Below are 26013 nucleotides of genomic sequence, written 5' to 3' on the forward strand. Positions count from 1 at the left end.
CACACTTTCTGCAAGTAAAATGCCCGCTGTAATCCAATTTAACTGATTTGTTAAGCGTTTGGAGATGTTTGGCAATTTACACCTAATTTTATAAATTTTTATTTCATCCATCAGCCTGAAATTAAACTCCTCATTAAATTCTTATTTTAAATTCGCCACACGTTTTCTTAGAAAATTTCAAGAGAATGGTTTTAATTTCACCCACTCCACGCTCATTTCATATGTAATACCTACATTGATAATTTCGCCTTTTCATTGGTTGTTTCCTCTTTTCCTTCTTAAATTTTCTTTTTCGTCTGCAATCGGATAGCAAATTAGTTGCAATAATCCTAAACAGACTTCGATGTATTGTATAAAAAAATATAAAAAATAAACGAGCCATCGAAATCAAATGTCAAAAGTCAAGATGGTGTTTCGAATAACAAGACGACCGACCTGCGAGCAAACGAAAGCAGGCGAATGTGATTGGCTGTTAGAGTGAGTACTCGACGTTATCACTCCCAAGAGTGCAATTGCTTTGACCAGAAATTAAAAACGGAACTTGGTGTAATGGATAACGAGTAGTGTGGGAAGTAATAGTAATCGTACTCGTAGAAGTGTATGAGTAAGAAAGAAGCATCAGCTAAGTAGCTAGAAAAGGAGCTATTGAACTAACGTAATTTCCAATGTGACGTGAAACAAAACACTCTGCGGATAACGTTAAGTAGCTGATTGCTGATTTCCTGCTCAAGAAACATACATTTGCTGCGTACTCATCTGCGCGGCAGCCAAGAATTATCGAAACAAATGTATGAATGAATGTTAAAATGATGAAATTCTATCAAAATTCATTGCAACTAAATTCTCAGCACGTTCATGACAGGCAGCTTAAATCTGAAAATCATTTACGTCTTTGCACATCGACGAGCTTAAATCTAAAAATCATTTACGTCTTTGCACTTCGACGAGCGCAGCTGGCTGGGCTTGTTTGGCATTATGACTTAAGAGCAGGCGGAGCAAAACTTTTTGCCATTCAATTGGTGTTATGTAAGCACCAGCGCAGCACCCCTAAAAAAACGCCAACTCACAACGAAACCGATTTTTTCCTCATTTTCTCTCTTTTTTGTTTTACTTTTTACTTTGTTGCTTTATTTCATTTTTATTTTTGCAACTGTTAAAAAGTTCAGCCCAACATTAATCATTTCTCTCGGGTAGGTGGACAATGGTAGTTTCGTTACAAATTTGCAGGATTAGCCGCAAACCTCCACAAAACATGGTGCACTCGTAGCTTTGTCATTTTTCTCTTCTCGTCGTCCTCTTACCTCCTCTCTGCTTTCGGTCATTTTAATTCAGTGCATAGTATCTGTGTGCTTGTCCCGTCACAGGATACGTGTTGAAATTAAACATTTTTTATAAATTTCCAAAAAAAAAGTAGAGAAGTTCACATTTTTGCCCTTTATTTTTTTCCATTTTTTTCGCACGACACAAATTTCCTTGGAGATTACTGCAATAAACGCATTTTTCTTCGTCTACGTTGACGTGTTGTTCTTGTATCTATTTTTGCTGGTTGTTGGATTTGTTTAGGCCGACAGATATTTTGTGGTGAGGTATTTATATTTGACAGCCATCAGGGGGATAACCGTACATGCCTATATGTACCTCGTAAATTCACTTGTGTGCAGCACTTCACGTGTGTATTTGTATGTGTGTATAACGTTTTTTATTTTGATTTGTCTCACAAAATGGAAAATGCCAAAAAATGGACATCAGCAGCCGAATTTATTGTTTCTATGAACGCTCAGCTGAGGTGAAAAGTTCAGTTTGCATAAAAGAAAAGTTTCAAAACCTTCAGTGTGATTTGTTGAATTGTACTCGTATCTAACTCCAATTGACGTTGAGTTGAAGTGTACCTACTAAATATGTTTTATGTGTAAAAACGTTAAAAACTTATACCTGAATTGTTGATAGTAAAATTTGCACAAAAATACAGCATTTCGTTTCGTTTCAGTATCCAATTTAGAGAAGGCAGCACTAACAGCTCAGATGTTGGGTTCGCTCATTCCGAACATTGTGAGCATATGTATATACATATACATATATACATATGTTTGTATGTCTTTCAAAGATTGTAAAGGGTCTTTCAAAAGTGACGTCTAAATGTCAGAAGTGAGTAATTCCTATAGGGTACCTTTTATATGTCATCTTTGACATTTGTCGAGTAGACAGATGAACAAATTTAACGATGGATACTTGCCGGAAACAACGCGTTGAAACGTATGGCAAAATTCGTGTTTTTTTATGGAAATAATCATCCGAGTGAGTCGACAATTCAAAGGTTGATGAAAGAATTTCAAAAAAATGGTTCCATCGAGGATAGAAAAAGGACTGGCAGACCAAAAACTGGGCATTCTGCGGAGAATATTGCTGCTGTAGCGCAACATCGATATCTCGACATTCTCAACTAAAGGGTTTTCCAATAACAGGTGTTAGGTGTTAAACAGGAGCGATGATTAACATTTTTTTATGGCCGTAATCGGATGGTATTAATCTGGACAACGTTTATTTTCAACAAGACGGCGCTACGTGCCATACACGCAGCGAAACCATTGATCTTTTACGGGAAAAGTTTCCGGCCCGTGTTATCTCTCGAAGAGGTGATCACAATTGGCCACCGGGATCTTGTAATTTAACACCTTGTGACTTTTTTCTTTGGGGCACGTGAAAAAGAAGGTCTACGCCAACAGTCCAGGGTCGATTCAAGACCTCAAAGATGGAATTCGTGAGGCCATCGAGGACATAGGGCAGCCACTTTGCAATTCGGTTTCATGAAAAGGATATCGTTCCGTAAGCATGGTCGTGGTGATCATTTGCCTGATGTTATTTTCCGTTTTTAATGGCATAGCTTCCTCTTTATAATGAAATAAACATCCGATCATTTATATTAAAAAATAGCATTTTTCTTTGAATATCAAAATAGCACCTCTTATTGGAAAACCCTTTATTAGAGAGCCCTCCCCATGAATCGACGTAGTTGATGTGGTTTTTGGGCTGGTAGAATAATCGGCCCGTTTCCTTCAAAGATGAAAATGAAAGAGCCAGGCAACTAATTGAAGATTTTTTGTGGCCTGAACTTGAAGGTATAGGAATAGACGAGTTTTATTCTCAACAGGATGGAGCCACAAGTCACACAACATGGGAAAACATTGCATTATTGCGATCTAAGTTTCCTGGTCATGCAATCGAACTCCACTAAACCACTTTTTGTGGAGTTTTATGAAAAACTAATAAAGTCTATGTGAATAAGCCAACAACGACTCCAGAGATGAGACCCAATGTTCGGATCAAACTTGCTGAACTCAAAGCGGCACTGTGAGCGAGTCCTTGAAAATTTTAAATCTCGTATATGGACGTGCATGTAGGCGTGCATGGTAAAAGGAGTTCAGAAGGTGTGGCCAAGATAAGACCGTTAACCGGTTCTCAGCGAATTTGAAAGAATTAGCTGATTGACAACAAAGTAGGTGGAGGGGTTTACTCCGATAAACTCGGAGTTAGCCAATCATTTCGCCTACCTGATCATTGCAGTGTATTTCAGGCGAAAGTCACTGCCATAAAGGAGGGACTTACGTTAATAAAAATGAGAGTGTTATCCACAAATGAAGTCTTCATATACTCGGAGAGTCAAGCAGCTATAAAAGCGCTAGAATCTAAAACACACTCGTCAAAAACAGTCATAGAATGTTTTAAACTTCTAAATGACGTATCAAAATACTACAAAATACACCTTATTTGGATTCCAGGCCGCAGCGGTTAATCAAAAAGATTGTTAAGATTCAATAGAGAAGCTATAAGAAAAATGATAGGGTTATTAACTGATCATTGTTAGAAGGTTAGGACTTCGATTTCTGTAGAAGTTGTCTTAATACAGAAGAAGATGAAACAGTCACCCCTCTTATGTGAGTATGAAAGCTTAGCTATAAGGAGGCTCTGCACTCTTGATACGGCATTTTTAACAGATGTAGCGGACATAGCGCATCCAAAACTATCGAAGATTTGCTCGTTTATTAAAGCTACCGGATGGTTTGAAAAAGAACCCATAGGGTAAGGATAAGTTCCAGTGGTATAACAATGTACCTACGAAAGGTCTAAGTGTGTCATTGCGACAGCAACCCTACTAACCTATCTAGTTTTGGTGATATACGGAAAAAAACCAACATAGTCTCCACTTGTTTCTCCGTTGCCGTTTGACAAAGCCTGGTAATCTATCATCCTTGGTAGACGTGCTCATGGTGGATATTTAAATTATGTCATTTTTTCCATATAATTGTTAAGAGCCGTTTTTGAACAAAAATAGTGAAATCTAGGCGCATACTTTGAAAGCCCCTTTATTGGAAAAAGCACTGTCTGAAAGCTTTATTAAAATAACAACGTCTTTTGAAAATAACTTTAAGATCAACATAAAAATTTTCTCACAAATAATTAAAATTTCATTCATGATTCAATAATAAAAGGTCATGTAAAGTTTGACAACTGATTTCGGAAGTAGCATTAATTATGTTTATAAAATTTCTTTAATAAAAATATAAAAAATCCGGCTCGACAGACTATGGAGAAAACACTTTCGAATATTAAAAAAAGCACTACATCAAAAAATATTAAAAACTGTATGAGTTATCCTGCAGGAAAAAGTAGTTTCAAAAAAAACGAGTTTAAACTTTCAAGTATAAACGAAGGTCAGCTACCAGTGCGCATCAAAATCTCGTCGGACAGTTACAAATTTTTGCAGTCAACTTCCACAGAAATACGCCTAAAACTATAAGGAATAATAATGTGTAAAAAAAAACGATTTTTTCAAAATTCTGGACGCATGTAACCCCTAAATCCATGTACGAGTTTTGGATATTGCCTGTGCCATATCGTCCGAAGACCAATTAACTGTTTTTTTTGTTTTGGGTTAGGTCTTCCAACTTTTTAATCTGTCCCTCAGAAAGTGTTTGACTGACGTTGGACTTGAATTTATCCAGTTTCACAATTCATTCTTTAAGATGACCAACTCTTTTTCCAGGTGAAACACACCACAATCAGTAGATGATCTACATAAATCAAAATTCGTTTTAATAAATAAAATCACTCTTTTTAAATAAAAAAGAAGATTTAGTCTGTTTGCGTAGAAGCGTCAAACAAAAAATGGGCCGTTTCGGGATCATTCCAGCCAATACAAAGTTTCGAGAGGCATCAGAAGCGCATCACTAGACAATTTGGCCTCTTCCGATCTGATCCGATCTTGAAATCCGTTATCAAAAAGTCATAGACGCAAAATTTTCGGCTGGTTTCAATGAAGTGTCGCTCGATTTTACCCAATATTTTCTTTTCATTTTGCCTTCTTTTATCCACGTTTTGGGGCACAACAAAAACAGTAGATAGGCAGATAGGTGAAATGATTGATCTGGCACTCCTCAAGTAGCACTAAAGCGCAGTTTTGATACCATTATGAGTCCTCCAACAGCCAAATACATACACCCAGTCAGAGCTGTTGATGTAATACAGAAGATTGATGGGATTTAGGTTGGCGCACTGCCCCAGGCTTTCGAAGAAAGGAGCCCCAGTTCTTAATCGTCTAACTGCCAAACACGGACATTTACAGAGAAAATTCTCAATAGTCTCCTTCTCTAAAAGGTCTCCACAGCTTCTGCAATTGGGGTTAAATGGTAGCCCTAGCTTTTCCGCGTGTGCGCCGATCCTCCAGTGATCGCTAAACATAGCTACGAGTTTGGAAATTGAATGGCGAGCAGTCCAAAGGACTTTCTGGGTCCTTCGTATATCGTATTGGGACCAGAGGGTTTTCGAAATAGCACATGAAGAAATGGAGCTCCATCTTTTCTGCGCTTTCCTGAGAAAGATTTTGTGCAGTTCCCCTTTAACAACTGTCAGGGGGATGCCGATGCCCGAGTAGCAGGTCTCTGAGGACAATTCAATCCCCTTGCTGCCAAGCTCATCTACAATTTCATTTCCCTCTATGTTCCTATGTCCTGGAACCCAGATTAGAGCAATGTTACCTGCACACCCAAGAGATTTGATCTCCTCCTTACAGGAGCTTACTAATTTCGTTCTGCACCATGGCGTCGTCAGAGCCTTGATCGCGGCTTGACTATCGGAGAAAAATTTAATATCTCCCTCGCTCCCGCGTTCTCTAAGCATTTTGCATGCTTGCAGGATCGTTAAAACTTCTGCTTGAAAACACTATCAGTATTCGGCAGTTTAAAGGAGATAGATAAATTGGCTAATTTAGAGAAAATCACTGCTCCGACTCCCGATTCCATCTTGGTACCGTCAGTCAAGACAAAGGTGCAAGCTTCGGTGCAGATTTTCCCCTCGACCCAATCCTGCCTATTTGGAAAGATTGCCCTAGCATAACCCTCAAACTCTAGTTTGCGGATAGAGAGATCTGAAACAGTATTGCCTGCTAACTTTTTAACAAAAGTTTTCATTTCTATGCTTTTGCGTACTTATTCTTGGTCTGAAATAAAAAAGTTGCTTTTCCAATAGGACATCACGGATTTATTTAGCAGCTTTGGATGATTACTATGTAGATTAATTACTGCTTCCTGATTTCGTTTCAATATTTAAAAAATTCTCGTATCTAGAATGTCACAAATCATATATGGAAAATAGAAAAATAATTTATTTTTATTGCATTTTACTTAAAACATATTTTTTTAATAATCAGACTCGTTTGATAAGAAATATCTGAGTGTCAACAACTTTAATTATATTAACAGAATTTACTCTTAATAATAAAATTTAATATATTATAACAATTTATTACTTAACTCTAAAAAATGCAACTAAATAAGTTCGACAAAATAAATATGCACAGATAAATTCGCTTAACTTTCACTCTTGTAATCAGAACTCTTCTCTCCATCTCTAAGATTCTTCTCATTCTGATTTGTGACATTTGCATGTAAAAGCTCCAACTCTTTCGGATCGACCACCAAAACACGTTTCGGTGAATTCCACTCTTGCAACGTCGAATCGGAAAATAGCACGTAAAGCACACCACAGCCAATCAACATTCCCGCACAGAGCAGGAACACATTCTTCCACGCTTCAAAGGTTTGCTAATCGAAAAAAACGACAATACAATTTGGTGAAAATAATTTTTGCTTACAACAAAGTCTTACATTTCCCAGCGTCATTATGCCCACAATATAGGACGACACGAAACCAGGCAGTACACCAATCATACCACTAATACCCAAAACGATACCCGCATAGTTTGGCGACATATCGACAATGGACGCAAGCGGTCCGGACGATACGGCACCATGGAACATTAGAGCCAAGGTAAGAAAAGCGATCGCCGCCACAGCATTGTAGCCAAACATCGCAAGACATAGCACCATAATACCATTCACAATGCAACCTGCAACGAATTAGGGGGTAAGTATTTGAGAGAATATTTTCATACATCAAATAATGCAACGTCGCACTTACAAATCGCTGTTGCCAATTTTCGCAAATTGGTGCGCTTAATCTTATCCGAGCGCAGCAGGTAGTCGGCAAGCATTGAGAAGGCCAAAGCGAAGAGCATACGCATTAAATGTGGCAAGCCTGAAAGAATGCCGGTCTACATAAAACGAAAGAAATGAGAACAGCTCTTTACAAATGAAGCCCAACAACCAGCCGTCAACACACACTCACCGCTCGAATGTTCCAATGATGCACCACGCGGAAGTAAGTAGGTGCTTGTGTCATCATGGTGAATAGACCCCAGATGCCACCCCACTGCGCGATGACATTCATCCATACGGCGCGCGAGGAGAGTATGCGACGCCAAGGAGTTGGTCCAAGATTCGTATGATGCACCGATGCGCCCAACGATTTTTCAATGTAACGCTGCTCAGAGCTGCTAATACGCGGATGCTCCGCTGGTGTATTATACACCAAGCACAGCCAACAAAACCACCATATAGTGCCGATGACGCCGCACATATGATAAACCCACTCCCACGAAGTCCAATGCATGACATAGCCGAATATGGGATAGAATGCAGCGACACCGACAGAACTGCCCAAATAGGCTGTTACGAATTTGCTGCGCTCATTCGGCGGAATCCATTTGGCGGTCATGTGATGCATAGCTGGCCACGACAAGCCCTGTTGAGTGGGTGGAGAGAGAGAGAGAGAATAGTGAGAAGACTGGTTCGTATGCGTTACTGAAATACACTACGTTACTTACCGTCACAAGACCCTGTAGGATACGCAGCCATATCAGTGCTTCATAATTCCAATATGCCGCTAAGGGTATAATGAAACATATCCAACAGCCGACTGCATTTGACAGGCCGAATACCAATTTTGTGCCATATTTCTTGGCTAAAATACCGCCAGGAATTTGGGTAACCCAATGCGCCCAATAAAATGAGCCTAGCACCAGACCCTGTTGGTACTCATTCCAATCAAATCCTTGACTATCGTACTCGATCTGCAAATGGGTGAGAAAGAGAAAAAAGTTATTAGTAGGGAAAGAGAGAACAGATATACTGGACTAAGCAATTGAAATCTAAGCGTGTAAGTGGATGTGCTAATATTACTCTCTCAAAATGGAAGATACTCGTGCACCAAGAATTATAGAAACAAGATTGCACCCATCAGAGAATGCGTGACGTCGCATTAGCTGAATTGTGCAGTGTTGCCAACCATTTGCTCTTCGCAATAAATTTTGTGCTTTTTTATATCCAAATTGCGAAAATTTTTAAGTTTGGTGTTTGTTTCTTTTTTTTAATTTAAAGATACCGAAAAGTTAAGTTAAAAAAACTGTATTATTAAACAATTAAAGATGTTAAAAAAAAAGTAAAGCTAAATAAAACTGAGTGATTTATTGAACTAATTTTTAAAAAATGTATGTTTTACAAAATCATAAACATTGCATTTTAATTAGAACAGGCTACGAAAATGGTAATCTGTCCATACTAGTGCTAATACGACGTAACTCATTATCAAATTCGCCAAAGTAACGGTACCATGATAGGCGCCATCTCATTATTCTTTCCATCATGATGGATGTGCAAATATTACTATCTCAAAACGGAATATACTCGTGCACCCACTGTGAAAAGAATTCAGAAGGTGTGGCCACGATCAGACCGCTAACTGGGTCTCAGCAAATTTGAAAGAATCAGCTGATTAGCTCACGTCACCGGAGTCCTAACAGCGGCTTATTTACGAAAAAACTCAGATTGGGTTGTGATATACGATAAAAATCAACACAGTCTTCACTCAAGTTGCTCCGTTGCCGTCTGAACAACGAGTTATTGGGTGAGTGTGTGAATACGTGTGAAATGAGCTCGCACAATTTTGTTTTTCACTATACCAGATGGCCCAAAGCTGGCAATACATATATCATGCTTGCTTGTGCTCCCTTAGCAGTTGTAGGCGCTGGCAGGATGACACTTAGACAATTTATGTCTAACGATTGCTCGAAATTTTTTATATAGCAGAAAGCACGCAACACCATCACAAAAAAAAGATTTTTTTAAATCAACACGAATTTTAAGGCACTACAAACTTGCACTTTATTATACCTAAATTCAATAGCCTTTCATGCTAGAAATTATAATCTAAAAATGTTGATTGAAAAGTTTCAAATTTTGATGCAATTTTTTTGAGTTTTTTTTTCCAAAAAGTTTGAAAGTTCAATTGGATGAAAAGCGGGGAAGGTTTGTACTTGAACATAAGTTTTTTGTGCTCTACAACTTCAATTAGGAGGATGAACTACATTTTCATTAACAATTAATTAAATTAAATAAGAAATAAATAAAATTAACTATATTTTTAATAAAAAAAATATTTACATTAAATAAGAAATAAATAAATTTTCAAAAATTGTCAATAGTTCCCTGTGCTATATTTATCCCATTTTGACGATTTGGCATGGCCAGCAAGATCGCCCGAATTAACCATCCAAGACTTCTTTCTTTGGAAATACTTGAAGTCGCGGGCTTATGCCAACAAGCCACAGACAATCCCAGCCCTTAGGGAGAATATTCAACAGGAATGCAATAAGTCATCATCAGAAATTTTGCGGAAAGTCATGGAAAATGCGATAAAACCGGCCCAAATGAGTCCAATATCATCTTTTCACATTAACAGGTAAAATTGTAAAGGTCCAAATAAAGATTTGACTATGACTAAAAATCATTTTGTTTTTTTTTTAGTACAAAAGTTATTCAAATTACGTTTGAATTTTCTTACCATAATCTAAATTTATTGCACAAAAAACTTGTCGACAAACACACCTACGCAAGTAAAAGCTGCTGTGTTCACAATTTGTACACTCATAACATTTGCTTTTGGAATCGTAAAAAGTATAATTATATGAGCTTTATTTCACTTACCACTTTATTCCAAATCTTTCCAATAATTTAACGCACAAAAATTAATAAACTATCCAGGATTCATAAAAACACGCAATTTCGAAATTTTCGATATATAAAAAACAACTTCGAAATCTCAAGATCCGCCATCTCTAATCTAAAACAAAAATAAAACAATAAAAGTTAATTACCTACGACGTGCGTCTGAATTACTTGAGCTTTTAAGTATCTGTGTGAATTGCGTGAACCATTTAATTACACCAAATATTTCATTTACTTCAGTAACCACGTGGATATCTAATCTGAATACGATCATAAAAAAATTACCTTTACTTACAGACTAGTCATTTTCAGATATTTTGAAGAGATGAGAATTGAAGATATGTACTTATATACCTACATACATAAAGATGTTGTTTCTTTTATAGGATATTTTAAAGTGTATGTCATTGTATTCCTAAATTTAAGGAAATATAAAAAAGGGTAAATTATGTAAAAATAAAAACAATAAAATGTAAAACTGTATACCTATGAAACCGGAATTTTTAATAAATTAAATGCACGTTTATTATTCAATAGTATTATAGAAAATCTTTATGTTATTGAAATCATTTTTGAAAAAAGAAAGCTAGTGACTGCACCATCGATGGAAGCAACTGATAATCGGAAAGAGTTTAATCGAGTGGATAAAGTTATAGAGCAGTACTGTCCACATACTCACCTCTACGCTACTACCTCACACATAACACGCTTCTCTTAGAGCTGCTGTTGCATTACGATTGACCAAAACCACTTTGCGATGAAACTAGAGGGAAGTGAAAGAGTGAATCTACCCTCACTATGAATTCATACCACTTTTTTAGCAGATTATTTATTTGAACTTGTTAGCTCGACGGATTTACTGGGTACTATTTATTGCAAAATTATAAAAAAAAAGTATCCGTGTATTTCTCGCATGATAAAAATCCTTATAAAAAACCATTTGCCGATCGGAGTCGGCTTAAAAGGAAGTAGAAGCTTGGCGAAACACCTAACAGAAGTGTACGCAACAATTTATTAATTTATTTTATTGTGACTGAAGAATTAAGTTAATGCCTTCTTAGGTGTCAAGATTGTTTGGTGCATTGTTACTGGGGTTTGAAGGCTGTCTGTATCGAAAGTGTAATCATTTCTGCAAAGCGCGTCGTAATTCAATCATATTTGACTCTTGTGAACTCGACACCTACAGAAACAGACAAGCTATGGGGCGCGTAAAGGTAAAAGTAAAGATTTTTATCTCTCAAAATATTTTTTTTTATTTAGTAAAAAAGTTAATCAAAACAAAATTAGATAATTAATTTTGCGCGTCCATGAATAAACTCGAATACTCGAATGCAATTTAATAAGAACAAAAAAATTCATAAATTTTTTCCGTAATAGAAAATATTGATGTACTTGAAATAAATTATTTCTTAATCTGTTTGAGTTAGTACTGATAAGTAAAGTGCTTAAAAAAGTCTGGTATTTGAATATTAAATATTAAAAGGCTTTTGTTGGCTTGATAATGCTTTAATAAAGCAAAGAAGCAATATAAAATGATCCTTTTATTTGAAATGCTCCTAAAATACAAGGGGTGCCTTTTATATTTCGGGATTAGAGAACATGACCGAGATGAATCTTTTAAGTTACTGTAAACAACACAAATAGCGCTGGTATTTCAAAACGTTCTGAGTACGTAAAAGCCAAAAAATGTCAAACTTTGCGATACAGCTGTCAGTTGCCAGATTGCAACACCAGGGTTGCCAAATCCCGAAATATAAAAGGTACCCCTCGTATGTTGGGCAGATTTGGCCTACTGTCAGCGTCAAAATAGTGTAAACTTCAATCAAGGCATTTGGTTGTCAAAGCAAAGTATTGAGAGACTATGAAAAAAATAATGAATTCGCCTTATTTCATTCTGACCTCATCATGTTGGTCTCCTTGACGCGGGGATGAAGCTTAAGTGGTGGTCTGACCCCCATAGCATGGGGGCCAACCCAACATGAACTAAGAGGGAAGCTCCACATGGGGATTGGCTAGCCATCCACTCGCTTTACGGCGTACTTGGTGGCCACCCAATCACCATGCGAAGATCACCGTACCGACGAAGATCCCTTTGTCATCCCCAAACCCCCCTACATCCCGTTATTTCCTCTCCTAGCCCACCCCCTAATCCAGGGTGTTATGCGACACCGTGCCCATTGGATGGTTTGCAGCCAGGGGGTTCACCAGACCGGCTGTATTTCAACGGCGCCTTCCTAACACCGGGCCGCCTTAGGAAGGAACTGTGTCCTTGCCACGGCATGGGGCGCTGCCGTGGTGGACCGTGTTGAATTCCCCATTATAAAAATAGACCACTGCGCTCGCCTCGTCGAGCAGGTGGTCGTACGAAAAAGATGAATACAAGCAAAAATTTAAGCAACAAAACTTCCATTGTAGCGGGAGCAGGCTACAGTGGTCGTAATTCTACTGCCAAACACACATATAACGCTCTTCAGCGCGGAGGTGCCGTTGTCAACGAAGACTCGGAGCACGAAAACGTCGGGAGCATTAACACAGCTGAGGAAGAGGCTCTTCTGCGTTCTCCGGCTGGATCCAATGGTGCTGCTTCGGATAGCAAGATCAGACCAAGGATCAAGCCTGATAAAGAGAAGCTGAAGGCCAAAGCCCGATACAAGGCCGCGGTCAAAGTTTGTGACCGATTTGGCAGCAAGTCCAACCTGACGAAGCAAGAGGAGGAACGGTTGGCTTGGGCCAGAGAGGAGATCAAAAATGGCCGGGCCTTCTACGCAACAAAGCCAATGTTCGCGGCTTCCAATCCGAAATATGCGAACAAAATCGAAGAAGAGCTAGTCATCAAGAGGCAGCGTTCTGCGGATAGTGAAGCCTCAGGGCCATCAAAAAAGCAGAAGCACAGGCACGAGACGGCTAAACCGAAAAATGGTGACGAAAGACCTACGACGTCGAAAGCAGCGGCAGCGGCCAGTGAAATTGCCAAGAGACACCTCATAGTGGCACTCACTGACCGTGGCGACCAGCTGGGGCGAATGTCGCAGGAACGGTGGAAGGTAGTGGAAATGAAGCTACTGGAAGCCTTGTTTACAAAAATGGACGCAGAGCCGGACGCACCCATGCCAGCATTCGACGGAGCAGGGTGGTTCAGCGGCGTCAAAATCATAAAATGCAAGGATGACCCCACGCTCACATGGCTAAAGGAAGCGGTAAAAACGCTTCACGGCCTGTGGGAGGGGGCATCACTGGAAATTGTTGATCGCAGCTGCATTCCCTCAATACCGAAGGCAAAGGTTTTCATTCCGCGAGTGGTAAAACCGGAACATGCGCTGCGACTACTACAACGACAAAACACGGACGTGCCGACAGACGATTGGAAAGTGTTGAGTGTGGCAAAACCAGCAACTGCTGATGGTGGCCAGGACTACATCATCCAAATCAACAAGCCGGCAGAGGACCTGCTTTACGCGCGATTCGGGAGGATGGCTTGGGGAGTTGGTAGCGTGCACCTTCGCCTCAAAAAGCGCAACCCGACAGACGACAACCACAACACGCTCGCTGCGGGGGAGGTGGAAAAGGATCTCGGTATAGAAGAGATCCTGGAAGCCTCCCTCAATATACAGGAAGTGGAGAAGGGTGACCTGGAGGTAGTATCCAACCCCGAGAAGGTACTGAGGCCAGATGCTGAAAGTCCTTCAGATAAACCTCCACAAAAGTAAGAACGCCTCAGCCGAGCTCCTGCTCAACATAGAGCGAGTCGGCTACGATGTGGCTCTAGTCCAGGAACCATGGATAGCATCGGGCAACATAGTCTCCGGTCTAAAGTCACACAACTACAACACATACATCCCGATTGTAAAAAATAGGGTAAGAACAGTGATAATGGTCAAAAAAAGTATATGTTCTATAGGTTAGCCAAAGTTGCTGACAATGAGTTCTGTTGGAAAGAGTATAAGGGTCTACTAAAAGTATACAAGAAAGAGATACATAAAGCCAAGAGAGAATCTTGGAAAGACTTCTGTAGCAGTATGGAAGACACTAACGATGTGGCTAGACTCAGGAAACTGCAATCCAAGAATCCGTCTATGCCAAGAACAATACGAAAAATTAACGGGGAGTGGGCTGACAGCTGTGAGGACTCTCTAGAAGACCTAGTCAGTACACATTTTCCAGGGTGTGCGGACATTGCAGATCTCGAACCTAGAGGAGATATTGTGCACGAAATCCCGACGAACGTAATTACAACCAACAAAATAGAATGGGCTATACAAAGTTTCGACCCATATAAATCGCCAGGACTGGATGGAATCTTCCCAGCCATGCTCCAAAAGGTAAGCCACCTTGTGGTACCATGGTTAAGAACGATATTCAGGGGATGCCTGAGGTTCACCTACGTTCCTGTATTGTGGAGGGAAGCGAGACTTGTGTTTATTCCAAAAGCGGGAAAAAGCAACCCTCTATACTCAAAAGAATACAGGCCCATTAGTTTGACTTCATTTCTCCTGAAAACGTTAGAGAAGATTCTAGATACATACATTAGAGACACAATTGCGCCGGACGAATTATCCAAGGCGCAGCATGCTTACACTAAAGGCAGATCCACTGAAACTGCACTTCACTCACTTGTACTAAACATAGAAAAGGCGTTAGAATATAAGGAGTATGCTCTAGGAGTATTTCTAGATATATCAGGAGCCTTTAACAACGTGACAAAAGATGCTATTCTAAATAGCATAGAGTCACTTAATGTGCAACCCGCGGTTTATCTATGGATAAGGCAGCTATTAGCCAGCAGAAAGATAAGAGCGGAGTGGAACGATGCGAGCGTGACCAAATATGCATGCAGAGGTACTCCGCAAGGTGGGGTACTATCGCCGCTATTATGGCTACTAGTAGCAAATGAAATTCTTAAGAAACTTGACAGAGGGGCACCTAAACTAGTGGCATATGCCGATGACATAGCTATAGTAGTTACGGGGAAGTACCTGGACACCATCAGTAATGTGATGAACAGCACTCTCAAAACGATACATCAATGGGCATCTCGCGCAGGGCTAGGGATAAACGCGGGAAAAACGGACATGGTACTTTTTACCAGGAAGTACAAAGTTCCGGCGTGGAACCTCCCGAAGCTAGGCAACAACGAACTAATCCTCAAAGATTATGCAAGGTACCTCGGAGTAATATTGGACAGCAAATTGCTGTGGAAGCACAACGTTGAGGAGAGGGTGAAAAAGGCCAGTAATGCGTTGTACGCATGTAAAAGAATGCTGGGCGTTACTTGGGGTCTATCACCCTCCCTGATGCATTGGTGCTACACAGCAGTAGTCAGACCGATATTGCTGTACGGAACCTTAGTATGGTGGACTGCGACAAAAAAACTGACATACTTAATGCCGCTGGAAAGGATTCAACGACTCGCTGCCCTGTGCATAACAGGAGCGATGAAGACCACTCCAACGGCGGCGCTGGAAATGATACTCAGCATGCCACCTATTGACCTCATGGCAGAAAACCTGGCAGCGAAATCCGCGAGGAGGCTAATGGCTGCGGGGGTATTCATCTGCAGAACCTTCGGTCACAGCTCAATAGGAAAGTGGAGCTCAGGTGGCACAGACTACATGACTCCGTACTTTAATTGGGAAAGAAGGTTCCGCACTACAATTGAAGAGGAGGGATGGCACAAAGGCATGAAGCCTGGCCATAGAACCTTTCACATCTATACAGACGGCTCGAAAACTCCAGACGGAGTAGGAGCGGGTATTTACTGCTCAAAACTAGGAATAAGGCAGTCTATCAAGCTGCCAGACCACAGCAGTATTTTCCAAGCGGAAGTTTTTGCTGTGGGGAAGGCCGCGGAGCTAGCCTACACTAGAACAAGAAAGAACTCAACAATTAATATATAGGTGGATAGTCAAGCAGCAATAAGAGCAATACGCTCATATTGTATTAAGTCCAAAAATGTTCGACGGAGCAGGGAGGCCGACATACGGAGACTGCTAAACACAATATACAATGAAATGGACGACCACATGAAAAGGCAAGTTAAAGCTAGGTGGACTAACCTGACCACATGCAAAACAGCAAAACTCATGTGTAGAACGAACGACAAAAAACTTACTCAATTCGTACTTACGCTCTCGCGAAAGCAGAACTATCATAGGTATGCTAACAGGTCACAATCTATAGGCTGCACATGCGTACAAGATAGGGATTGCTAACACGGACAAATGCAGAAAATGCAGAGATGAAGTTGAGGAGACTTTAGAACACCTTCTGTGCGTTTGTCCGGCATTATCAAAAACACGACTAAGATGCCTGGGAGCCCCACTGTTTGAGGGTCTCGAAGACGTCTCAAAAGCGGAGCTCCCAGCCCTACTTAGATTCGCCAAAAACGCTGACATCCTACATGATGTCTACTTTAGGTATTCATAGAGGTCGGTCTCCATCTGGTATCGCTAGGGACCAAAAGGTCTATGCGTGGCTTACTGCCAACCAGGCTAACCTAACCTAACCTATTTCATTCTGGGCTGACAGCCATGTGGACACGGCGAAAGAAAAAAAACAACTCAGCTGATTTACCAGCACCACCTTTAATAGATTCGCTTTGACTTCATATTGAATAGTTTTAACTACACATTTATTTTTTTTTTTTTTTATAAAAATATATATTAGTTCATACTACCATAAAACCAAAGTTTCAAACTTTTTACAAAATTTATGAAAATTCAACAAAATTTCAGCAAAACTTCAAACTGTTTAGTCAGAATTTTTTTTATACGGAAGAAAATGCCTAAAAAATTGCCAACAACCACTTCGAATTTCGAGTCACTTGTAGCTTGCACTTTGTTATACTAATTGCATGAGCTATTTATAAAACTATATATTCAGATTTTTTTAATTCTGACTAAAATGTTTGAAATTTTAGGGAAAGTTGACCGATTTTTTATACACTTTATCCAAAGCTCGGAAAATAATATAAAAAAAATCTCCTGTCACGATGTATGTTTATGAAACTTTTTGTGTATATTTGATAGGTAAGAAATAGATCGTTAAGTATATTTTACACCGCTCACTAGTTTCCACTTGTTTAAAAAATGTAAATTCAAATAAGAGGATTGATTAAATATGTAATAAAGGTATTTTTTTGTAAATATTTTTTGGGTATTGTCACCTTTTTCAAAAATTTAAATTAAATTTGATCAATAATATTAAGGGAATAAAACAATATGAAAGTCAAACAAAAAAGGTTTAATAAATCTTACTTTCGTAAATATTTTTAAAGAACGTTAGCATCTATCTGAAAAATGGAAAGCCACTAAATAAATTAGATAAACGAAATATTGTAACATGATTGTCAAATGAAAGAGGTTTAAAACCTTAGTTCTTAAACGAATTTTGAGTGTGGTTGCCACCTCTTAAAAATGGAGTAATTAAATTTAATAAAAGTTAACTGAAACATTTAGTATTGAATTAATCTAGTAAAGAAAATTTAAGATAAACTAGACAATTATGGAAGAGTGTTGCCACCAGTTCGAAAAAATAAAAATTTGGGGGCAAAGAGAAGAGAATGTAAATAAGGAATTAAAAGCTAAATTAATGAACTGGTATACAAAATCTTATTTTTGAAAGTATTTCTTTAAAAGTTGTGGTAACCCTGTTTGAAAACGTTATCTTAATGAATTAAATATGTAAATATAGGTACAATAAAACTTCAATTTAAAAATATAGGTGGTTACCATTTGCCTGAAAAAGTAACTTCAATTAAACTGATAAAGAAAATCGGTATATGTAAAGCAAAGTGGTAAAAAGAGAGTTTTTCATTGTATTTCTTTTAGATTTGGCATTAAAAATACCAATAACCCATCATTTTCACCCTTCAATTTAATATTTCACTTTCGATTTATATTCAATTTCGATTTCTTAGATATCTCCGCCGGAACTATTATCGATCACTGAAATATTCAAATACACTAAAATTCCTTACTTTTTATTTTTTGACGCCTACAGCATTTACCCAAATAACGTCTGAGCTCAAGGATGTCAGTGTGAAAAATAAGCCAAAGAAGGATGCAATTGCTGCTGCCACCCTTTCTATGCCGCATTTACCATAACGGAAGCAACCATATTTCTAAGAAACTCTCTACAATAGAAAGTTTGCTATATTCTGCCCAATGGTTTCGATGTAATTCTCACAGTGCAAGTATCGACTAATATGCAAATAAGTTGCTTACATTGCTTCATTTAATCGCTTCAAAACAAAATTGTGAGTTCAATGGCTGCTAATAGGAGCAAATGCTGATTGCCATTTAAAAAGACTATTTATTAGCAATTAGGCGCTAGCCGCCTGTATGCCGATTTAGGAGAACAATCAAATCAATAACGCAGCTTTGAACAGCACAGCTGTTTTGAGTCTTACATTGTTTGCTTTAAATACAAATATGTAGAAATTTACGTAGGTACATACAAAAGATGTTGACGACTTTGACAAATATTTACGCTACTCAAACACTTTTATGAAAGAATCGTAATCTTTCTTAAATGTAAGTCAACATTGCCAGGGTTGTCAATAGTAAAGCTCTCACCAACTTCCCTAACATCCAGAAATACACAGCTCCTCCTGAAAGCTAGCAAACTAGCGCAAATTAAAATATGTAGCAGACAACGCACCTGGACTTCCCGAAGGTGAAGCTCTGCGACTCTATCAGGTAGGTTAGATTTAAGACATTTTTAATTTTATAAGTTAAAAATTTTTTGAGAGTACAGACAACAAGGCGACTCAAGTTGGTACAAATTAGCAGAGGTTGGTTTTCTCGTCGCAAGCCATTGCTGAAGAAGTTCGAAGCTCAAAATAAAAATAAATTAAAAGACTTTTAAAACTATAGTGCAATCCATCAATACATAGTTGAATGGGAAGGCATTTCCTTAGGGTTAAAAAAATAATCTGACGAACCCCTTAGAAACTCTGCTTTAATACAGGTCAAGCTTCTAAAAGCTAAGTAGGTAGGAATTGTATTGTGTGAAAATTTGAAGTGAATCCGGCAAATACTTTTCGAGTTTTTCAACAATTAACAAAGGGGGCTCGGGCGCTCCGAATAAGCCACAAAAACTTTAAATGCGTTTTTCTCAAATCTATGTTTTTTGAACTGGTGATCACTGTAACTTAAAAACTGCTTGGTAGATTTCAATAAAATTTATACTCTTTTCAAAAATTTCGATTTTTTTTAAACAATTAATTGTCGGGTTTTTTCTCGAAAATCTGAAAAATATTTTCTGAGGCCGCCATATTGTTAATTTTGAAAAAAAAAAGCTTCGATCAGGCACAAGATTATCTATTAGTAAAACTAATTTCTCTTGTCCGATTAATTTTTTTTTTTTGAAATTTTGCTAAATTCAAGTCGAAACATGATGTATTCACGATATGTTCTTATTTTTGTAAAATAAAGCAATTGACTAGCAAAAAAACTTATTGAACATCATCATTTTTTTGGGCCTCTAACTAGCCCTAATCTCTGAATCCAACTCACTTAGAACATTACCGATCCATTGCGATCAGTTTGCCTGCTACTCCTAGTTAAACCATTCATTTGGCTGGCACTTATATCCCTAAGGTCATTGGTATCATTTAAGAATGATAAGCCAAAGTATCTAAATTTATTGACGTGCCATGCAGGGCAGTGGCAAAGAAGACTCTTCTTTCTCCTCATTCTTGCAGCTTCTGCAATAGTCGAAATGAAGTCATTCAATATTTAAGCTTGTCCACCTAAGAGGCAGTGGCATGTGATCAAAGCAACTAACATAGAGATGTTTTTCCTTGACAGATTGGGTAGTGCCTTTGAGCGCCTGATGGCTCATTTTGGCCAAATTCTTTTTGCAGCTTTACATCTCTGACTATCAATTCATATCGAGTTGGCAACACATTTTGTACGACTACGAAGGGTACCTTTTATATGTCGGGATTAGAGAACAAAAACAAATTTTAATCATCGAAAATCACTTTATTGTTTTTTAAAATATTCTCCATGAAGATCTATACACTTTTGCATGCGTTTGAACCAATTGTCGAAGCACTTTTGCCACTCTGAATAAGGTACCTGCAAAACATGCATTCTGAATGCCGCAACCGCTTCTTCAGGTGTCGAAAAACGTTGACCTCTCAGTTTGTTTTTTACGTACGGGAATAAAAAGAAGTCATTCGGTGCCAAGTCAGGACTATACGGCGGATGACCCATTAATGCGATGTTTTGGGTGCTCAAAAATGCAGTTGTTTGAGCCGATGTGTGAGAGCTCGCATTGTCCTGGTGAAGAGTGATCCGTCTTTGGTGATTGGTTTTCCTAATTTCTTGGAAGACAACTGGCAAACAAATGGTTGTATACCACTCAGAATTTACTGTTCTGCGTTGTTCTAGTGGTACGGTTGCGACATGTCAACTTTTCCGAAAAAACAGGCGACCATTTGCTGCTGTTTACTTTCGGACTCATACGCGTAAATCCATGATTCGTCACCTGTCACGATGTCATAGACGTGTTTCGAAGTCCCGCGATCGTATTTTTTGAGCATTTCCTTCGACCAATCGACACGAGCCTTTTTTTGAGCGATTGACAAATTGTGTGGGATCCAACGCGAACAAATTTTTTTGACAGTCAAATGTTTATGCAATATTGAATGTATGCTGGTCCCACTAATGCCTAAGATTGTCTCAATCTCACGATAGGTCACATGACGATCTTGCAATATCAGTTCGCGCACAGCATCAATGGTTTTCGGAACAACAACTGATTTTGGACGACCTTCACGAAATTCGTCTTGGAGTGAACTACGATCACGATTGAATTCACCATACCATCGATAAACACTGGTCCTTGATGGAACTTCATCGCCAAAAAAAGAATTAAGTTCATCCATGCAATGTTGCTGAGTTAATCCACGTCGAAAGTTGTAAAAAATAATCGCACGAAAATGTTCACGATTTAATTCCATTTTTGGACCGAGATGAATCTTTTAAGTTACTGTAAACAACACAAATAGCGCTGGTATTTCAAAACGTTCTGGGTACGTAAAAGCCAAAAAATATCAAACTTCGCGATACAGCTGTCAGTTGCCAGATTGCAACACCAGGGTTGCCAAATCGCGACATATACAAGGCACCCCTCGTATCACGCAGTTTTTAGGTTGAGAGAGGTATACCTACAATCTCCATATCCAGAGGGAAGCGGGTGTAGTGTCTTCTCTCGCTTATTCGTCTGCCTTGTATGTCACTATGCCCTGACATCTCATATCAAATGGATGCGGAAATATTCCGCCATTTCGTTCAGAAATGCCGTGCATTTGCAAGCAAAAATTAGTGACAGCCTCGCCAAGATATTTAATCGCCGCTTGGCTATCAGAATAAATGTAGATTTCTCTAATATTTTCTCTATCAGAATAAATATAGATTTCCGTAGTCGAATGGATTGGTGCATGACTAACATTCAAGAGTGCGTAGGTTCAAATCTCTGTACATGAACCAGCAAAATGAAGTTTTTTTCTAACAGCGGTCGCCCCCGCATGCAACGGCAATCCTTCTAATGTATTTCTGTCATGAAAAAGTTCCTCATAAAACCCATTTGACGTTCGGAGATGGCTTACAACTGTAGGCTTCTTCATATATGGGGCAACATCAAGACGCACGCCACAAATAGGAGGAGGAGCTCGGCCAAGCACCTAACTCAAATGCTTTTTTTTGTTTTTATTTTATTAATTAGAAAGTCGAGCCGAAACGTTTACTTTTGCTTCTTACAGTGGACGCAAGATAAAGGCCAGAGGTCCGCTGCACTGGTAATATATCATTCAACCTTCCTGCAAACATTCAAGTTTTTATAAAAAAGCAATGAAATACACTAGAAAATATATCGCGTCAGAGATCAACTGGCTCAATTTACTTCCTGACTAGGTTAGGTTAAGTTAGGTTCTAGCGGTTATGTCCCACTATGGGACACACTCAGGCGCGTAGCATATTGGAATGCCGCATGGCGACATTATCCTTATATCCAGCGAATAGACCAGTTTTAGCCATTCAGTCAAAGGTATTTTTCACTAAAAAGACGTATAACTATCCTTGTCTTGGAACGAGCCCTCAGTCAAACGCGGCTTGTAAATTAGTGCAGGAGGTTACATCACGGCCTATTTTATCGAGAGTTGAACCTCTCAACAGCAGCTAGCTTAGTTAATTGCAAGGAAAGGGTCTATAATCCACTAGAAGCTGCAGATATTTGTGGCATCAGCATTCAAATGGGCAAAGAGAATATATCTCTACAAAGTACTTGGCACTTCATACACTTCAGTACACACATCTTCGAACCGCCCGGGCGTATGAGCAACGTGAGCCGCATATCTGTTCGATGCGCATTACTCATTATTTTCTCAAGTTTTTCATATCGAATTTTATCAAATAATTTGAGCGGTGCTTATTTTGAAGTTTTACATACGCAGAAGTTACAGTGTTGAACAGCTAAAGAAATGCATTTTACAAAATAATTGACAGAGACATTAAATTTGTTAAAAATATACTTTTTTCGTCTGAATTTATTTACTATTTTTTGAAAATTTTGGTTTAGCTACTCAAATTATTCAAAAGGAATTTCAAACAAACATTTGTACAATGAGCAATGAATAAAATTCAAGTGACTATAGAGCTACTTACACTGCTTGATACTCGACTACCTAGAGCTCTTTTTCATACTCAGGCAGCCAGTCAGACACTTGAGTATAAATCTCCATCTCCACGGACGGAGAGCTCGGTATTAGTTGTAAACATTAGTTGACGGGCAAACCTTAATTTGATAAATAATTATTTGGGGCCTTAATGAACTAAATTGGCTCAGGTTTCTTGATTCCTTGTGATAGATTTACTGGCGTATTGTCTAGCGTCGCATATACTACTGTTGCCTTTAACCAGACTATGATCATTGTCCATGTTGGATCTTCAGAATCAAAGTATTTGAACTAACTTCGCCTATCACAATAGAATCAATTTGGTATTTCGTCCTTTGATCGAGCGAGACACCTAAATGTCTTTTCGAATGCTACGATACTGAAGTGCGCATGTCACAGTGAAGTCGACCAGCCTGTCTGCGTTGCCAACCTTATTCTTATGAAGGTTAAATGTTTCAGTTGTTGGACTAAAAATATCTTCTTTAGACATTCGTGAAACACAATTTTAATGTCGATGCAGAAAGGCGCTCATAAATATGCTAGCAACGTCCTTCTGCTCCTTAGCGGTGTGTATACAAAATATGTAGGCTTTGAAGTAGATTATGGCATGTCTTCTCTAACTAGAGATGAGTTATAGTCTCCGCTAAATCAAGCACACCATACCATTTCTTGACATCCTGCATAATTATTGCTTCCGCGTTCCATTTATCGCCCATTCTGTCTGAGGTGATGTCATCAGTCTATATTTTGAGCCCATTCGGCGGTTGAATAGAGGCATCTTCCATATAGGAATCCAGGCATAGTTTTTTTGTAGCCGAACCACACCCAAGCTAGTTTTATGCCACTCACCTTTCTATTTGATCTACTACCCAAATCTATGTTCTGTTGCCATTTGAAGGTTAATTGACTGGAATTGTTTACCCCTTTCATTCTTGTTGCTTTTGATATTTTTACAGTTTTGTATATAATCAAACTTTTATTAAATAGTTTGATCAAGTAATCTACGAAACGTGTATTTTCTTCAGCTGATAACTAAGTAATTATTCACAGCCTAAGTGGTCTAGTAATCAAAAATTAATTATAGGTACGCATTTGATACTAGAAAAGCGTCATTGAAAATAAATTTTATTAAAAGAAATCGATGTAAGAACTAAGGACGTTTGAAGGGTATGCCAAGATATCAAAACAAGTATAGTCAAACGAATCAAATTTTTGATCGACACACAAATGGGTTATTAATAGACTCGTTTTAATCAATTTTGGTCAATTTTTTTTTTATTTAAGCAGGTAAGTGTTTTTCTGAGTGCTTGGGCACTTTATTAACGATTTTGGTTTTTTCTGAAATGCTGTTGGAAATACCATTTCAATTTGAAAATCCTGAATACCAGCTTTTCATGTGCTCAAATTGAAGATATGAAATTTGGCGATATTTGGCTTCAGCAGCTCATCAAACAATTCATATATTATCAATAGGTTCGATGATCTTATTATCAGCTTTATTCACATTTCCCATTGGCGGTCTCGAAACTGCGATTTGAACACCCTGTTGAGGTGCCGTTTAAGTTCAATATTATCTGGATGATCCAGAGACGATCCAGGCCATAAACATGGGTTAAATAACTGCCATGTAGGAACCCAATCGGACAAAGAATCGAATTCGTCAATTGTATGTCTTAAACATATTCATATATGTATATACCATAAACATGTACATATGAATCGGATACAATAAGTTGCATGAGAACTATCGATATCGATAACTATGGTTTGACAGCTGAGAATAGCAAACTATATTGACATTTCTGTTCAGTAAAGTTTGGCAAGCCATCGTGAATCGTTTAACACCAAAACAAGCTTCCAAATTGTGGAAATTAAAACTTTCGTCCATTTTACGTACAGTTTACGCGCTGGCGGCATCATCGGTTCTTATTTATGTAATATTCGAAAAAGAAATACCATGAAATTATCTACCAGATTATAATAAAAAGAAAATCAATACCAACAACATTTCAGTTTTGTATCATCACTTTAAGCTCACAAGTTTTTAAAAACACACCCGATACATACTCTTGTGTGCTGACGGGCCACATCAGTATTCCACTACCTTTATCCTACTAGTATATTTATAGGTGCAACATTTTTGTTTACCCTCTATTTACCCCTCAATGCTATAATAACTTCTTAGCCAAATTCCAATTCAACTCACCCCTATCGCATTCAGTAGCTGCTTCTCCAACGAATAGCTATTCTTCTTCGCCACATGCAGCATTCCACTCTGATTAGACGCCTGCACGGCTACACTGTTGCTACTTAAACTCGCATTAATACTGTTGTTGGTTGAATGTAGATAACTACTATTGACTAAAATATCTTGTGTAAGATTCGCCAAGAAAGGCGGAGGCGTTTGTGTGTGCACTAACTTCGTATTGGTGGCAATCATTTCCACAATGGTTATGTTGAGATTGATGCGGATCATGTAGTTCACGGCGAAACCGATGAATGCCAGATACCACAGGACTGTACGAGCTTCAACTGCAAAACAAAAAGGCAGAGAAAATATTATTATTATTTATATTACTATTATTAATAAAATTTAAGTATAGATTACTTTAGATATTGGCAAAATGAACGCAATGTAAAAGCGGGTATCGTTAGGGGCGATTGTCGCACCTTGACCGTTGTAAACAAAATTTTCTTTTTTCAATGAATTCGTACATAATTGACTTGACTTGATTTGATATAATAAAATATACAAATTTCCTGGTCATCGATGTAGTCGAATAAAGCAGTACGGAAGTGCTAAAGGAAGCTTATGGCTTCCCTCTCTGTATGTCATAACATTAAGCAGCAGCAAGAATGCAATATAGCAATTAAGATAAGATACCCGCAGTAAGTGCTATAGGCTTAATAGCGTTAGAAACAAATATGTGAATT

General features: G+C 38.5%; 1 protein-coding gene across 1 annotated transcript in view; it reads right to left on the reverse strand.

Annotated features, from left to right (window-relative positions):
• Positions 1-6684: 6684 nt before the first annotated feature.
• The window catches only part of LOC128867623 (sialin), a 31183-nt gene continuing 11854 nt past the window's right edge, over positions 6685-26013 (reverse strand). The window contains exons 2-7 of the mRNA XM_054109033.1: positions 25286-25611; positions 8219-8464; positions 7681-8136; positions 7474-7606; positions 7161-7402; positions 6685-7097 (exon numbers count right to left, since the gene is read on the reverse strand). Of these exons, the coding sequence (XP_053965008.1) occupies positions 6864-7097; positions 7161-7402; positions 7474-7606; positions 7681-8136; positions 8219-8464; positions 25286-25611 (1637 nt within the window). The 3' untranslated portion in view covers positions 6685-6863. The remainder of the gene's footprint in view (positions 7098-7160; positions 7403-7473; positions 7607-7680; positions 8137-8218; positions 8465-25285; positions 25612-26013) is intronic.

This window comes from Anastrepha ludens, chromosome 6 (genome assembly GCF_028408465.1).
Source record: "Anastrepha ludens isolate Willacy chromosome 6, idAnaLude1.1, whole genome shotgun sequence".
NCBI lineage: Eukaryota > Metazoa > Arthropoda > Insecta > Diptera > Tephritidae > Anastrepha > Anastrepha ludens.